This window comes from Toxotes jaculatrix, chromosome 5 (genome assembly GCF_017976425.1).
Source record: "Toxotes jaculatrix isolate fToxJac2 chromosome 5, fToxJac2.pri, whole genome shotgun sequence".
Lineage (NCBI taxonomy): Eukaryota > Metazoa > Chordata > Actinopteri > Toxotidae > Toxotes > Toxotes jaculatrix.
In genome coordinates this window covers 25,241,576-25,259,645 of record NC_054398.1, presented here as the reverse complement: position 1 = coordinate 25,259,645, position 18,070 = coordinate 25,241,576, and the positions used below count along the sequence as shown (strand labels likewise).

The window sequence follows — 18,070 nt, the reverse complement described above, 5'->3', positions numbered from 1 at the left end:
TGTCTTTGCTGTGCTTCTTTCCAAGGGCAAAGACAGTGATGAACAGCCACAGCTGACGGTGGACATTGGGGAGCCACACACAGAGGCCCCAGAGGAAACTGTGGACAAAGGTGTGGATCTGGTTTATTCCCTAAATGACAGGCCACCATGGTACCTCTGCATTCTGCTCGGCTTCCAGGTAAAATGATCTGATGACTTGTTTGATCTACAAGTTGACCCACACACACACAAATCATCACTTTGTTAAAAAAGCCAAATGCTTATGTGCACATACAGCTAACACAAGGCAAGATTAGCATTCCTATGCAGTTAGGTCTCGGTCCACCTGATGAATATTAGTTCAAGATTCACACTCCTTTTAGCTCTGTTTGGACTCCAATGACCTCTCAGGAAAAATCTGACACTTACCTGTTAGATGTTCCATCCTCAACTTTCTAGCTGGTATTCGCCTTCTGGTTCGTGCAGGGCAGGTAGTGTAGAGTGGGATTATCAGACCTGTTTGCTGCTAGAAACAAGATCGACAAGGAAGCTGACAATGAATCAAGTGGTAAATGTACTGTAAAAGCAAAGAAAAAACAAAAAAAGAAGCTAGCTACAACAGCCTCATAGCTCTACAGAGTTGGAGATAATTCTGTGGAAATTCTGTAGGGGTAAGGCACCAACTATGAACTGCAATGTCTGGGTGGGGAAGTATGTCATTCTTTCTCTCTTTCTGCTTTTATTTCCTGTCACTTCTCTACTCTGCCCCACTCTATCCATTAAAAGGTATAAAATGCCCATAAAAAAATATTAGTTGAATTCTCATAATGATAATAATAAACTTACAGAAGTTAAATACTGATATTGATTATACAATAATGTAGAACAAAATAACCCTTTGCTAGCTACAAGTGTGGTTTATTGAATACACTTTACTGATGTACAATAGATTGAGCTATTTATTCTTTAAAACAAGTGTTTCAAAGAATAAATGGCTGTTACTTTACGGAAAAGTGTTCTATTTTATCTATTTATAGTCCATATTGCAGTTTAAGAAATATTATATTATTGTCAAATGACTTAGTACCTTCCTAATTACTGTAAAAACATGAGACTGGGAGCCATTTCAGTGGCATTTCTTAAACTTCAGACTTATGAAGCGAGCTGCTACCCAGCATAAAGAGTGTGGTCCTTTGTGGACAAAGATCTGCTTTTGTAAGAAATTATGAAAGACTTTACTCATTTCATTCCAGAAGAACAGCACATTTGTTACTATCTTTAAATTCTAAAATTCAGAATAAAGGAGGATCATCATGTGACAACATTCGTGTGGTAATGAACTGTCAAGTCACGTGATTATTCATGTTAAAACACGTGATGTTAAAGATGTTACTCTTATATTGTGTCAGTAATCCATTAAACCTGACACCCCTTAATCCATCAGTTCTCCGTATTCAAAATAAAGGAAAACTTGCAGTACTTTATTTGCTTTTCTCTATGAGAAAATTTAGGGTGAGGGAAGGTGTTTTTATGGTATATGTAGCAACAGAGATAATAGAATATTTCTTGTATACAAGTTAAACGTAAAAAGGACATATTAAAAAGTCTTACCCACTGGCATTTTTGCTCACATAAGAAAATCAGAAGACCAGAAGGTCATGAGTTTGATTTCAGAGCAGAACAACCATGACACTGGAATCATGCAGCAAAATTAGTTACGAGGAAACCATGAAACTGGATCAGCAGATATTTTTAGATTGTAATGTTTTTTTTTTGTACATTAATCAGAATCAGAATCAGTTTTATTGGCCAAGTTTGTGCATACAAACAAAGAATTTGACTCTGGTTTTTCTTTGCTCTCAGGCAGTACAGAACAACACAACCAACAGAACAACAGCTTAAGGGCCCTAGGTTGAGCCATAGACAAAAAAATAAAAAAAAAATAAACCATATGAATAGTACTTTTTAAGATATTTTAAAGTGAACTTTATTCCTTCCAGCAGGGAGTATGGAACAAGACATGTCTGTTGAAACACTGCTGTGATAATTATAACTATTACCCGCTTAGTGTCTTGTTTTGTTCTCCAGTGTTTCTTTTTATTATTATTATTATTATTTATTTGCATTTCTTTGAAGAAAACATTCAGTCAGCACATGTTCTGGAATACATCAAAGATAAAGACTACAGCCTTATACCCTTAAGGGCAGTTATTTGCAGTGATATAAGACGTGTTTTATTTGTTATTCATTATTGCATCAGTCTGGTGCACAGTTACCCCTTGTTTTCAAGGCAATATTTGTTTCAGAGCATGCCGTGTGATATGACACCTGGCTGTGTGGAGGAATAAAAGAACAGTGGGCCCCCCAGTACAACTTATCTAAAGAGCATCATGGTGTTTGAACTGCCCCTAAATACAAGACCACAGGACAGATTCCTGATAAAATGTCCAGAAACATGCTTAGCTCTTTAAGTTTAAAACATAAAAAATACAGGAGAAGAGAAGAGAATTTTATTGTCCAAGGAAATTGTCTTTTTTTCCCTCCCAGTTGGATCCTGTTACTTTTACAGCTTCGACCTCTTTTTCCACAAGGATCATTAGTTTTCTCCAGCTTTTAAAATTTTAGAACCCCTTGCACCTCCTCCGGTCACCTCAGTGTTTTTACTTGTATTTTTTTAAATACATCCATTTCCTAGATATCAGTGTCATGACTTCCAAAAAGAGGGCTACGTGATACCCAGCCACAAACGTTTGTGTTCGTTTGAGTGATTGCGCTGATTTGGAATTGAAAGGATCACTCATCAGGTCATTTTTCATGCAAAAACTCCCCAGATCCTCTGGCTCCAGATTCTCAAATATGAATTTTCTTTAATATTAAACTGATAATATTTTTACTACTTTACTAGGGCTGCCCTGCTACTTTAATCAAGGCTGATACTAATCTTTTTGATTGAAGCTGACAGCCAACAGCCCTCATGGTTAGAGAGTCTCCAAGTCTCATAAAATTGGTCACTGCCAAACAGTCAGTGTTTTCTTGTTTTTGTTGTTGTTGTTTGTACCGTGGAAATGAAATAAAAAAAGACACAAACATCCAACTGAAACCAAGACAGATGATAGCTGACAGAGTTCTGTTTACAAAGGTTAACGCTCATTAACACGTGGGACAGCACGTTTCATTGGGCAATTTAAAGCAAGGTCTCTTTCAAACAGGAAAAACAAGTGGAGGAGGTGACCAGGTTGGAAAAGCTGTAAATTGCCAGGTGGTTGGCTGAAACAAAGTCAGAAGACCACACGTGTCCATCTGGGTCACCTCAGAGCTGTTATTAAAAAGTCTAGAAGTCAGGCTTGACAGCAAGTTTTGATCATTAATGTTCCTCACTATTTCATGTCATCAAAAAGCATGTGATAAATCTGCAGGATTGTTAGGCAGCCACCACATCTGAATTTTGTGGAGCATTTCAGCGGGGTTATCAGGTTGTCTCCTCCCTGCATTTGATTCACTTTAGATCAAGATTCTTCCAGAAGGCTCAGTAGATATTTCCAGCATCTGACCAACCTTTAACCCTCAGGTATGCTATCTCACATCCAAATTTATTGTAGACTTCTCCCAAGATTTCAGCTTTAGCCAGTGAGTTCTTAAATCTTTTCAAAAGTTCACAGGCAAAAGCATCAGGCTTCTGGTCTAGTTTTTGCCACATTTCCATTTTGTTTTGCCAGTAATTCAGATGAAAATGTACTGTTTAAATGTTGTTGTTATTCTATTGTTATTGTCAAAAAATGTTATGAAGGGACCAAAAGCTTAACAACACAACCCTTCATCCCTGCTAAAGAAGTAAAACAATATACAGTTTCATTTTGGAAAAGTAAATAAAATAGCTGGGTATTGTAGCTTTGTAAGTATCAGAATTTAGTAAATTGTGTGTTTGTTGAGGACTATTTTGAGGTGTGGGTCAGTACTCATTTTTTAGTATTTGTATTTTTGTGTGTCCATAAATGCATATATACTCTATATTATATATTTTAATGTTATGGCTGATCAGTGTATCTTTTTGGCTACACAGGCAAAACTTGCTTAAAGGAAAAATCCGCTGCAAATTTTGGACTTTGTATGGGATTTGTTGACAATAAGAAACATTTAAAATATCACCAGCTTTTTCTTTGAAGTTGCAAAATGTTCTTTTGGGAACTATGTCAATCTGTCTTTCATTGTATGTCATTTTTGTGGATCTGTATCACTTTTCCAAGAGGTTCGTCTTTCTTCCTGTTGCTTCAGTAGAAAAAAACTGCAATAAATAAACCAGTTGGTTTATTTATTGCAGTTTTCTTTCTTTTTTTATTAATTTTTTTTTCTTTTTTTTTTTGAGCCAAGCGCTCAGTTCATTGCTACATGACATTGTTACACATGTTTGAGATATTCTTTCGGAGCATGTAATCAAGATGCGTTGCAATGCTTTCAAGCACATTTAAATATGGGGTTGCTGTCAAACAAACTGGTAACATTCAGAGTGAAAAGAAATTTGTCCATTATTGCAATTACTAAGAGCAGATGTATGTAAAAAAAAAAAACACTCTAAACCCCGAATCACTCCTCCCTTAATTATTTGGATTTGGTAGATTTTGGGGAAATTAAAAAATAATAATAATAATAATAATAATAATTTTTTTTTGGTACATTTGATTTTTCTACCATGACTGTATGACATACTCAAAAGAAGGTTAGAATAAGCACATAAAACATGGCAGGAGCTTTAGTCTTTTACTTTCTCCCCAAGATTCCAGGCCAATAACACTTTGGTCACACTTAGTGTATGAGTGTCACTTCCATGTTGAATTTGTAAACACTCTGAAGTTTATACAGCTGTAAAGAGAAGCTTCTGTCAGTCTGAGAAGAATATGCATTCATTTGAGATGACACAAGGCCATAGGAGGCCAAAGAAGTGCCCTTCTTCCTGAAGGAATCCTCCCACTTTCTTCTGTCATGAAACTGACCTAAGGCATCTCCCTCTGACTTATGGGAGTTGTAGGTTCGAAAAAAAAACCCCATAAATCTGGTGAGGCCTATCATCATCTGTCTTTGATTTTTTTTTTTTTTACTTTTGTCCAAATTCTTTTGGATCAATGGCAAGCTCCACCACCAACTGCCCCACCCCCTCAACACACACATGCACACACATGGGTAGAGTGTGCAGGACTGTTAAGCTTTGCAGCTGATTTGTACAAGACATTCAAGAATATCCTGCTTTCGCTCAAAGCATTCCCTGTGTACAGAATGCTCACATCTTGGCAGATTTATAATCAAATAAATACGAATACAAAAGCTAAATACTGCAATCTCCTGCAATCTCTACTGCAAATCTCCTTCTATTGGTAAATTAACAAACAAAAAGATTCTTTAAAAAAAGTTACTCATGACCTAAATCATCAAAACATATGTGATGCGTTAATGACAAAATACTGTACAAACTACTGTATGTTTTGTACAGGTTGTCCTGTTGAAACCATGGGACCATAGAAATCATATATACAGCTGACAGAATGTCATTTCAACAGGTTATTATTTGGGATTTGTCATGAAACTAAGCAAAGGTTTATGCCATGTACTCGACATCATACAGGGAGTAGACACCATCCGCCATAGAACATAATGAAATCCAATACAATCATAAATAAATACTACCTTTAGGTGATCCAGCTTTTCAGTTTTTGTTGAGATATTTATTTAATAACACGACACCATTGTCAAGTGAACATTAATTTTTGTTCTTTAAACCAAACAAAACCTTAACCACAGAGCTGAAACATCAGGAAACATTCATATGAATAATTTCATTCATTTTGAACATTTGAACAACAGTTCTGGAAGGTAATGGCATGTGCAAGGTCAGACAAGACCAATTTGTGTTTAGTTTAGGAGGCTGTGACAAACGACCTGTTTGCTAATTTGGAAGACGTATTGGTACGTGAATGAGCCAGTGTGTGTTCAGATTTATATTGGTACATAACTCAGATCAGATGGCAGCGTAAAACGTCTTATCTGTCGGTTAATCTGGGATGATCTGATGCACCAGGTACGGTGTTATCACTGTTGCCCAAGCTACACAGGATACATCATAATAAGAATATGAGATAATAAAACAGTGATACAGGGGTTTCCTGAATGCACTTTCTCTGTATCTCAACTGTCACTGTCAATAATGGCTAAAAGGTGAAGAAAATACCAGTAAAGTGTTTCTATAAAATCAAAAATCAGTTTTCCAGGTTAACTGCATTTTGACAACAATAAATTTTAATCAGCTTATTTTTAATTGATGAGAAAACTCTCATCTACATGACCTTTTTTGTTTGCTTGTTTATTTTGACTGCAGAAAGGTCAGATTTTGGGTGATATTTTGCTTGATTGTTAAATCCAATAAAAGTCAGCTCACAGTGACTCACCTAGATGCATGTTAGCTATTATGAAGGGCTTTTAGCATCTTATTTTTTCTATCACTCCTTGCAATGTGTGGTTTTGCAGCATTTCATTTGCCATAGAATCCCTTAGAGAAAATGTCTTTACTTTGAGAAACATAAATACATTCATGTATTTAACATAAAGACCGGTGAAGGTCGGAAGTAAACGAGAAGCCAGGATTAATTTTATTACTATTATTACTTCAGAGATTTGTATTGATTTTATGTATCCTCTCTCTTCTGCCTCCGCAGCATTACATCCTCGCTTTTGGCGGCATCATTGCAATCCCACTCATCCTGGCCGAGCCCCTCTGCATAAAGGACAACAACACTGCCAAAAGCCAGCTCATCTCCACCATATTCTTTGTGTCAGGATTATGTACACTGCTGCAGACTGCTGTCGGTACCAGGTATTACCCTCACTGTCTCACAGCACCTGTGAATCAGGAAGTAACAGGCCACTCTCTTTCTCACACACACACACACACACACACACACACACACACACACACACACACACACACACATGCACGCACACAAGATTTGACATCTTCTGCTTGTGTGTGAACGTGCTTGGGAGGTAGTGTAATCCTCTGTGTGTGAGAGAGAGAGACGTGTGTGTGTGTGTGTGTGTTTGCAGTTTAAGTGGTCCTGTCAGTCAAGTTTAAGTTTTACAGTAGGTACAAACTGAGGGAATGCTCAAGTTAAGAATTTTGCAGAGTTAGAGGAAACTACCATATATTTCCTGACAGACAACCTCACCTTACATGCACTGCCTTCTTGCAACGGTACCACAATGGTTTCATAAACTTTATGCCCTGACAAAGCGCTGAGCTGTATTTGCAGCAGCTTGAAGTTACAGCTTAGCCCGGAGACCCCTGTAGTGGTTCACGCGGAGTTAAACTGTGAGTCAGTTCACTGCCAAGCTCTACGTGACACCAAGAGTAGAAATGAGATTTACCCTTCAGCAGAAGTTCTGAAATAGTTGTCCTTGAAGCCTTATGTTCTACAAAGTTTATGTGGCTTAATTTGTGGTTTTCCTTTTATAACAAAGACGTGAAATAATGGGAGCTGTTTGGCACTTTAATAGGAAAATCAATTTGAAACTTATGTACCAGCCGCCTCCCACACATACAGTGCTGTACAGTACAGTACAGTACAGGGCTCCACACACACACTTTCCTGCCCTCTCAGCACTGCTGTAACAGTAAGCCTGAGCAAATAGCTAATGCTTTTGTGTGAGTTCTCCACCTACACAGTTTGGCAAAAGCTTAAAGGGACAAAAATGGGATCCCAGCAAACACTTTGACATTGAATAACAAGGAAGTTAATCTTAATTTTTATTGCACCTTTCAGAACTGTGGCATGAAGTGGTTTGTGAAACAAGAGAATAAAAGGATGAAAACACAAAGGCAAGCAGACGAAAGTGCATGGAAATACGCTGCAACGCCACAAAAAGCAAAGTAAATAAAATACACATGCACTTGCACATTATTTCATGCAGAGCAGGAAAACATGTGTTTCCATTAAACTCTGAAACAGTTGAAAGTTGAAAATGTACAGCCAACTCAAATTCAGTTTAATCCTTAAAAGCGGCATCATTTTGTCAAATTACAACCTGGAATCTCTGTATGATGTTGGACTGAGACTGTTTCTAAAACTATTATATTATAAAACTGTGCCTCTGTGTAACACCATGTTATGAAAATTTTGAGCTGGTTTGAAATTCCGTACTGCCTGTATTACCTTTTGTGAAACCCCTGCTGAAATAAGTTTTCAAAATCATTAAGATTTGTCATGGGACTCATTATTAACAAACCTTACTGACCCAGCAGGAGTCCCAGTCTGTGAGGAAAGCTCATTAAAATTCTCGGCTCTCCTTTCAGACTTGTTTTGAGCAGATCCAGGTCATCCTAGTCAGTAAAGACCTGATAGAGTGAACTCCAACCTTTAACCTCTTTGCCTTGTTGACTTGAAGGTTACCGATTCTCCAGGGTGGGACCTTCAGCTTCATCACTCCGACCCTTGCCATTCTTGCTCTGCCCAAGTGGCAGTGTCCGGCCTCTAAAGCACCTGTGATGATGTCCATGCAGCTGCAGAACAGCAGCAGTCCTCTACAAATGGAAAATTCTGATGAGGTCTGGATGTCTCGAATGCGTGAGGTAAGTAAAATATTCTCTTGAACCAGAAGATGATTCTCAGTACCTCATGTTCTGTGACAGGGAATCCAATTGGTCACCTTAGCAGTGCTAACCCATTAAAGGAGAACAGTGAGGACCCTGTGTCGTCTTGTCACACCTCAAAGGTTGCATGCCAAAAGAAACAGTCCCATGGTTCATAACACTCTTCTTATCTGTGTGTGTGTGTGTGTGTGTGTGTGTGTGTGTGTGTGTGTGTGTGTGTGTGTGTGTGTGTGTGTGTGTGTGTGTGTGTGTGTGTGTGTGTGTGTGTGTGTGTGTGTGTGTGTGTGTGCATCCAGAGAAAGATCACAAAAAATTTACCTACTCAAGATTTTACATGCCAAAAACCAAAGTTTAACACTTGGTGGGAAAGTATTAAACTTAACTTGAATCTGGGCGTGTATTAAGGTATGGGTTCAATATTATTCTCATCTAAATTTGTCTCAGCTTAGCTTTTCAAATGTTTTTTTTTTTTTACCATCATTTATCTTCTCCTTGTCAGCAGGGTTTTGCACAAGATTGTCTTTCCCTGTGGCAACACATACGTCAGTCACAGATGTATGATTCAAAGGGAGGGCTTCTCAGGGGTATTGGCTGTTGCCATGCCTTTATAATGCTCACAGAAGGACAGATAAATGAAGTGCTATAGCTCTGCAAGTTTCTGTGGTGGGATATGTTTTACTACTTTTGCATGCGCTCCCAAATAAAAGTACGTTTGACAAGACTTATAACTGTAGCCTTTAGATGTAATGAGAGCACAGCAGGGGATTTTAAACAGAATATAAGCAGCATGTTGAAAATCATAAATCTATCTGTGGAGGTGATTTTTATGAATCTACCTGTACAGGTCTCACATTTGTAGCTCTCAAGTTGAAGTTCCTTTTTCTGTTTTTTGTTTTAACTTAATGCTCTGCATGAATGCGTCTCAGGCAGTGATGTGTTGATTTATTCAGACAGCCACGAAAACTCATACTGGGTGTGGATCTGTCCAACCACGTTCTACTGGTTTGAAACTAAGCAGCAGGGAGGTTTGCGGCTTTTTCTCTGAACAAGCTCAAAGAACATTTAAGGCTGTCACAGTGAAATACCAGTGCATAAAGGCCAAAATCCAAATGAAGCACTAGAATGGCAAAGTACATACACAATGTTAAACTGTAGACTGTGATGTGAACCACTTTTCTCACCTTTACAGAGTACGGAAAGCTCTAACTCTAGCCTTCATGAACACCATTGTGTGATATATGATTCACAGTTGTGCACCGAAAACCTAGCATATGTATTGATCATTATGTCGCTCTTGCCTTGCCATCCACAGATCCAAGGAGCCATACTAGTGTCCTCTCTGCTCCAGCTCATCCTGGGCTTTTCGGGGCTGGTGGGCCTTGTGCTCAAATATATCGGCCCTCTGGCCATCGCTCCTACCATCAACCTCATCGGCCTGTCACTGTTCATTGAGGCTGGGAAGAAGTCTGGAGGTCACTGGGGAATAGCAGCTCTGTGAGTGGAAGATGTTTTACACTGTTGTATTACACAACAGAAAGAAACATATTTTAATGGTGAAGGATTTATTGTTTGTGCAGAATGTCTAAACTATAAAGGTATGTGCTAAGATGTACTTTATGTACATACAGTATATACATACATGTACATACATTCACTTGCCAGTATACAGGTACACTTAGGTAAAACTAACCAAGTCTAATGCAAAAGCCCTGCAATAAGTCCTACCTGCATGAAAGTTCTAATGTTTAGTTTTTGTTGAATGTGCTTTAGAGGTGTTGATCCAACTTTATAGCCATTTTGAAGGATGTATGTAGTTAGTGGTGCTGTTGGATTCTATCACATTATACTGAGAGGCGTCACTAGTATTTAGTTTGTTCTCAATGATATAAATAGCGCGGACAAGATAGCATTTATCAATGCACTGTACTGTCCGTCTGTCCTGTGGGTTTGTGAGATTAAGAGACATGATAACATTACTAGACTTGATTGGTATAATGAGGCTAATGTGAATACATCTGATCATAGAAACAAAGCAACTATAGAATTTAAAACTACAAATACAATAATGTAAGATAAGACATAGGAACACATGGCACATAATGAATAACATTCCCAGAAAAATAAGTCCTGTACTGTCCATCCATCTTGTCGGTGCAACTCCAACAAAATCTAATTCTCATGTTTGAATGCAGCCAAATGTCTCCATTCATTCAGTATTTCTTTTCCTGTTTTCCACTTCATTTGATTCTTTATCAACGCAGTGATGTCCATTATCTAAATCCACCTAATCTCCACAACCACTGCTACTGTAACTTACTGTTCCACTTTTGCCCCTGCCCTGTCCATTTCCTGCTGCTATCTCCAGATAATGCAGACTAAAGCCAATGCATAGAGTGATCACCGTGGCTTTTAAAAGGTTCAGCACATCCACCCCCTGGCGCCATATATGGATATGGTAATCAGTCATATCCTTCTTAGCCTCAGTGCCCTACTCCCCCCCCAGCAGCTTACAGGAGCAGACACAGACATCTTATAGTTAGAAGTCAACTCTCACAGTATACCAAAAATACTGGAGACCGTGAAGGCCTGTCATATAACACAGTGCAGGGGAAATGAAGAAGTCAGTTTCCGAAACACGATCAGTTTGAACAGCAATAAATGATTTGGTGTGATCCTTTATTCAGCACTCTTAATCTTAAGGAAAAGTGAGGATTTAAATGTAAAAGTACATATTGTAAAACTAATGTGATGTCAAAGTTGGGCTGTCTCTTCATTTGTTAAATACTAAATATTCAATTTATGAAATCCCATTATATATCCTTAGGACATAATATAGATAACAGAGGGGTTTTATGTTGAAAATACTGAGGGAGAGCTCAGAGGACTGGATGCTTCAGAAACTCTTGAAGGGAAGATGAGCCCATCCATCACCTCATGTGCTCCTGTCCTGGTTGTGTTCTGGTCTTTCATACAAGATAACCATTAAATATTTTTCTCAGAACCGAGCACATAGTTTTCATTCCATAAGTCCAACTAGATGTTTCGGCTGATTTTGCTGCTGTTGGGGTCAAAAGCTTAATCTGGATCAGTGATTCAGCTACAGTGTAAATGTTTAAATCAGATTTAAAGAGCTGAGAGATACAGAAAGGAAGTCATTCTTCTCTTCATTCTTTAGTTGTTTTTTTTTTTATTTCCAGTAACTTTGCCTGGTAGACCTTTTTAAAGTGTTCACCAGCAGTGGTGGTTCTACACTCAATTACTCCCTGGGCGAGACCCCTTCCGAGCGCCCCCCCAACCCTAACCCCAACCCTAAACCCTAAACCCTAACCCCTAACCCATGAACAGCCATGTTTTATAATAACAATATTTATATTATAACAATCTCCAACTCCAACATTGCCAAAACAATTTAGAAATTAAAGTTATCAGAAATTAAATAAATATACTCTGTATGCATAAAAGTGGCAAAAATATACACAAGCACACAACAGCAGAGAACAACAATGATATAAAATAAAAACAATATAATCTTATTATTTTAGAATACCGGTCAAAAAAATAATAAAATACAAATAAAATATAGAATAAATATTGTGAATAGCACAAATCCTTCATCACACAAATGAAAACACACTAAAGGAAATCTAATTCTAACACTATTGCACTAAGAGCAGCAAACAAAAACTGAAACTAAAACCTGACCTTTCTGACCTTCCTTGATGCAAAATTATCAATAATGTCATCATACGAACGGCCAGTGAGCCGTTCCTGAGACATGGCTGACCTCAGGTATGACTTGATCAACTTTGAAAAGCTCAACTTTGAAAAGCTCCTCTATACAGTGGATTCCCTCACCCATCCCTGCCTTGTCCGTTCCATCTGAGAGAGACCCAGAGGTGAACTGTCCCCCGCAACCCCCCCCCCCTTTCCCCTCCTCACACAGCTTCAGAGCACGGCACCTTCTCAGAAAGCAGGTGCGCCTGCAGCTGCAGGGGGCGCCAATTAGCTCATTCCCCACACAGTAATATGATAGATATTAGGAAACCGCTTAGCGGCGCAGATGATTTTTTTTATCCACGTGCTTGTGCCGCCCCCCATGTGATTCGCCAGGGCCAAAAACCGTCACAGTTCACCAGGCTCCAGACTGCCCCACTGAGCCCACTGACACATGCATCAGTTTGAAACAGTATTTCATGCACAGCATGAAGAGTTTCACATGCACTCACAGAAGAGAGTGAAGCATTTTACAATGTCGCATTGACCGCTTTCGCTACACTGTTACGACTGTCGCCACCATAATGTTCTCCATGATGACAAGTACTGTATAGATATGACTGCTGTGTAAAATTACATGTTTTCACTTGTTCTGACTTCCCCCTGACTGTGATGCATGGAAGCATGCTATGCTTAAATACAATTACTCTAATAGCTGTGAGTGAGGGCCAGGCCTTGGAGAAATGACTGTGGATGACACATTTTGTCCTGTTTTCTGTTTTCCCACAGCACGGTCTGTCTCATCCTCCTGTTCTCCCAGTATCTCAGCAAAGTCAATGTTCCCATGATTGCTTACAAAGACAAGAAGTGGAAGGTTTTCCAGTATCCGCTCTTCAAGCTCTTCTCTGTGAGTTTCCAACATTGTCCAAGTCTCATACATTCCGTTTGTTTTCTATCATGGAAAAACGACATAAAATTTTCGTTTCAGGACGTGTGGCCCATAAAAGCTGTTTATAACTCTCTTGCTTTGTTTAAAAGCTATAAATTTTAATGAAACATACACTGCAAAACAATCATCCGGTATCAAGCCAACGTCTGTCATTCCACTATGCAAAGTACATATTTGCAGAGACAGCGTGGATCTTTCAGATATTTTTTTTACATTTTTTTTTTAACACCTAATAAAAAAATTAACAAATCACAGATAAAATGTCTAAACCAGTCAAGGCAGAATTAAATCAGACTGCCAAGTTTAGTGGGCCAGATTATCTTTTTGTGCAACTACATTTTCAAAAGTACTATCCTGTTTGCGTACACGTTGATTTTTACAGTGTATACACAGGTAATATTTTCTACTATATTTATGATTTTATGAATCAAAATGCTCACGCTGGGAAAAATAAATACAAATGCAAGAAAAAAATGACAGGCTTGCATTGTTTCTTTTTTCTCTTCAGGGCTGGGAGTCTTTTCTGTGCTTGTGTTTGACTTGAGCAAACACAACCTCAGTCAAAGTATTTTGTGGGATAATGCAAGCCAGATTTTTAAACCTTTCAAGTGCCCTATGATTACAGCTACCACCTGTCAGGTAGAAATTGCCTGTGATGATGGATCAGGACAGAGAATGTGCTTTTTAAGCTTTATTTAACAAAGGTTGGGTTTTCAAGTAGTTACATACCTTGTCAGTGTGAGAGCTGACGAGTACAACCACAGTCCTCTACTGGTCGCTGTCAGTCAGATTGAAACACAGCAGGCACATGCTGCTTTGCATGCCGAACTTATACATTATTTGCACTCTGACAAAAGATCTGTATATTTTGCATTGAGGATTAGTGCAGATTATCGTTTTTCCATGAATAAACAGACATATTTCTTTCTCTTCAACAGCAGCCAAAATAAACAAGGTGGGCTCTCTTGAAGCTCCTGGGTGTGAATTTGTATAACTCCTTGAATGTTGACTCCTTGAGGATTGTGAGGAAGCTTTTCATGCAAACGAAAAGCTGAATAAATAAAGGTTAAAAAGAATGACAAAAACATCAAACTGAGGGCCGAAGAAACCTCCAGAGAACTAAAGATCTCTGAGTCACTTTGGCTTCAGGGTTCAGTCTCTGGAATGCTTTATGTATGGAAGGTCTACACATTTTGGCAGAATGACTCACATCTTGTGAAAGCCGGCAAAACCTAAAAAAATAACAAAAAAACCCCCTCAAAGCTTAGTTTTTATAGCTATTCATCAGTATTTATTGTCCATCATCAAATTAAGCCACACAAAGCATAAAATGTGGTGCTCTTCAGCGTGAAGGAATGAAGCGGGGGGATTACATAGCAGCACAGAAAGAGCCCACCTACTGTATGAAGTTAGCCAACACCCAACAGCACACACAGCCCCTTGCCAAGTCCTATTCATCATTAGTGGCCATAATGCATGGCACACTTAAATCACATTGGATGTGTAATTTGCAGTTTAAACAAAATTCTTTTGTGGATCACAATTTATCCTCTTATAGGTGAATGTGTCAAGATGACATCAAAACAGAAATCCAAGAAATACAGAGAAAGCAATTTGCTTTCATGTTCTGCTGCCCTCGAGCTACTGTTTGATTCTCCTTGAAGAGATCAGCACATGATAAAAGTATTCCTATGCACAACCCTTTGGTCCCATGTTCCTACACAAATGTCATCCAGAATGCACCCTGGTGCCCATAGCCTTTTGTATGAAGACACATGCAGAATGAAATTTAATGCAAGGTGTGCTGTCTTTTGATTAAAAATAATGCTGAAGTTCATAAGTGTCAAGTGTAAAAATGTAAAAGATATTTTTTCTTTAGTTCAGGTAATTTGTGTTGGAGTGAGTGTTCGGGTTCCTTCTTTGGGTTTTGAAAATGGCATCAGAGTGAGCGCTCCTCTTGACAATGTGGTGGCTAGCATCTTGGGCGCTCCGCTCAGCTACGCTACGCTGGAGCAGTTGGGGCAGGAGCGGGGTGTCGCGGTTTGAAAGTTTGTGGATGTTTGCGCACGCTTCGGCCTGTGACCGCTACAGTCTGTAAGTGTTATTGTGTGTAGTTTTAAGCTGTACGTTTAGCGTGTTATGGTTGTAGCATTTTATTTTAGCGGCTAACTTGCATATTATTTAGTTTAGCTTGCTAGCTCCATCTTACTTTGCGAAATGTGTACTGTTTTTTGTTATGTTTTGTGCGGATATTAATTTGCGTTATTTTTTCTGTTGTATCTCAGTTTTACAAAAAAGAAATGACGGTGTGTGTCTTAAAACGAGAAAAGTCGCACTCGTCGTTTGATGTTAGCTGGCTGACTAGCCTGCAAGATTACGCTTGGTGAGGGCAGCACAGTAAAAAGACTGAAACGCAGCGGGCTCAAGCATCATGAAACGACATTAACCAACATGAGTTTACGCTCAGGAAAGGGCTATTTTAAAGACTATGCCGCTATGCAGCAAAACGAAGCTTGTGGAGAGCAAGAAGTTGCTACAGCTAACGCAACCACTAGGCAGACACCTCTTCCAACATTGGATGCTAAGTCACAATCATCTAAAGCCTCCACTATACTCTCCCAGAGATCATCATCAACAACCTCTTAAGCTGTTAAAGCATATGCTAAAGCAAAAGCTGCCAGGGCTCAACTAGCTTATGCTGAACGAGAGGCGGACATGATGAAGCAGAGAGCAGAACTGCTGAAACAACAGGATGACTTCGACGCTAGTCTCCATCTTCTGCAGTGTCAAAGAGCTGCTGCTGCAGCTGAAGCTGAAGCTACGGCCTATATGGAAGCTGAAATTGAAAGTGGTGAGTGCACTCATGACTACATCCAACAACAGTCAGAGTTGCTCTTTACAGAAGAGCCATATTCAGGAAAAATAGATGAACTGAGAATACCTGATGTCAAACCGCCAGCGCTTCATGGTATTCAAAACAACACACAGCCAGTGTACAAAGACACAAAAGAGGAGCAAACAGCAATCAGGTGTTTAAATAATACTTACCTCCACAGTTCTCCAAAACACACAATCATTCCTGAAAAGACATCTTTGCCAGAGCCGAAAGATACAAAGGAAGACTTTGTAAAATGTCTCATGCGGAGAGAAATGGTGAGTGCTGGCCTCCTGCAATTTGATGACAAACCTGAAAATTACTGAGTGCCACTAAGGACTTGAATCTCTCAGCCAGAGAAGAGCTGGATCTTTTGACAAAGTGACTTGGAGTTGAATCCTCAGAACAGGCAAAGAGAATTCGTTCTGTGCACATCCTCAATCTTACAGCAGGTGTCAGTATGGTCTGGCAGCGCCTTGAGGAGTGTTACGGGACACCTGAGGCCATTGAAGACGCACTGCTCAAAAAGATTGAACTGTTAATATGATAATAATGATAATGTTAAGCTACGAGAGCTAAGTGACATTCTTCTCGAGTTGGAATGTGCTAAGGAGGATGGGTCTCTTCCAGGGCTTGGATATTTGGGTACAGCTTGTGGAGTAAAACAAATTGTGGAAAAACTTCCCTTTAACCTGCAAGAGAAATGGGCAAGCGTTGGAAGCCAGTATAAGGAGGATCATGGAGTGGCTTTTCCTCCCTTCTTCGTCTTCTCCAAGTTCGTCCAAAAACAAGCAAGGATAAAAAATGATCCTAGCTTCACCATGTCTGCTACCAACAGTCATGTTCCTTCCAGGTCAGAAAAGCCTGCACAGTTCAGTCGTAAAGCTTCTGTGATGGTGCACAAAACAGACATCCCTGCAGAGTCATCAGGAATGCAAACCAGTCGTGTGCTAAAGAAATGGGAAGAACCAGATCGTCAGTGTCCCATACATAAGAAGCCACATCCATTGAGAAAATGGATGTAAACTTTTCAGGGGCAAACCTTTAAAAGAACGCAAAGCTTATCTCAGAGAAAACCACATCTGCTATAGATGTTGTGGGTCAGTTCAACACATGGCAAAAGACTGTAAGGTGGCTGTCGAGTGTGTTGAGTGCAACAGTGATAAACACATTACAGCACTACATCCAAATCCTCTTCCTGCAACCACACAGAGTGCTGCAGCTGTTAAAGATGACAGCGGGGAGCAAAATGGAAACTCATCATCAGTCACATCAAAGTGTACAGAGGTATGTGGACACGATGACCGTTCACACTCATGTTCCAAAATCTGCCTAGTTAAAGTGTATCCTGCAGGTGAAGAAGAGAGGGCAGTTAAAATGTATGCAGTGCTAGACGAACAAAGTAACAAGTCTCTTGCCAAAACAGAGTTCTTCACCCTTTTTAAAGTTAAAGGTAGGCCCACCTCATACATTCTGAAAACCTGCTCTGGAAAATCAGAGGCAGCAGGTAGAAGAGCTGTCAATTTCATCATTGAATCCATGGATAGGAAACTCCGGCTTCCTCTACCGCCCTTAATAGAGTGTGACATGGTGCCGGATGAGAGGACAGAAATACCCTCTCCAGAGGTTGCACGTCATCACCCTCATCTGCTCCCAGTTGCTACCATGATTCAACCTGTAGACCAAGATGCTCAGATTCTCCTGCTCTTAGGAAGAGACATTCTTCAGGTTCACAAAGTACGTGAGCAAAGCAATGGGCCCCACAACGCACCATACGCTCAACGGCTAGACCTAGGCTGGGTCATCGTGGGAGAAGTGTGCTTGGGAACAGCACACAAACCATCAGAGATCGTCTACAAAACAAACACACTGCACAATGGTCGTACATCCTTTCTCAAACCATGTCCAAACAGTGTCCACG

At 39.5% G+C, this 18,070-nt stretch overlaps 1 protein-coding gene across 1 annotated transcript in view; it reads left to right on the top strand.

Annotated features, from left to right (window-relative positions):
• The window catches only part of si:dkey-106n21.1 (solute carrier family 23 member 2), a 43,653-nt gene that overhangs the window by 9,221 nt on the left and 16,362 nt on the right, over positions 1-18,070 (top strand). Inside the window, exons 2-6 of the mRNA XM_041038367.1 lie at positions 26-178; positions 6,681-6,838; positions 8,407-8,590; positions 9,924-10,105; positions 13,115-13,232. Coding sequence (XP_040894301.1) covers positions 26-178; positions 6,681-6,838; positions 8,407-8,590; positions 9,924-10,105; positions 13,115-13,232 — 795 coding nt within the window. The remainder of the gene's footprint in view (positions 1-25; positions 179-6,680; positions 6,839-8,406; positions 8,591-9,923; positions 10,106-13,114; positions 13,233-18,070) is intronic.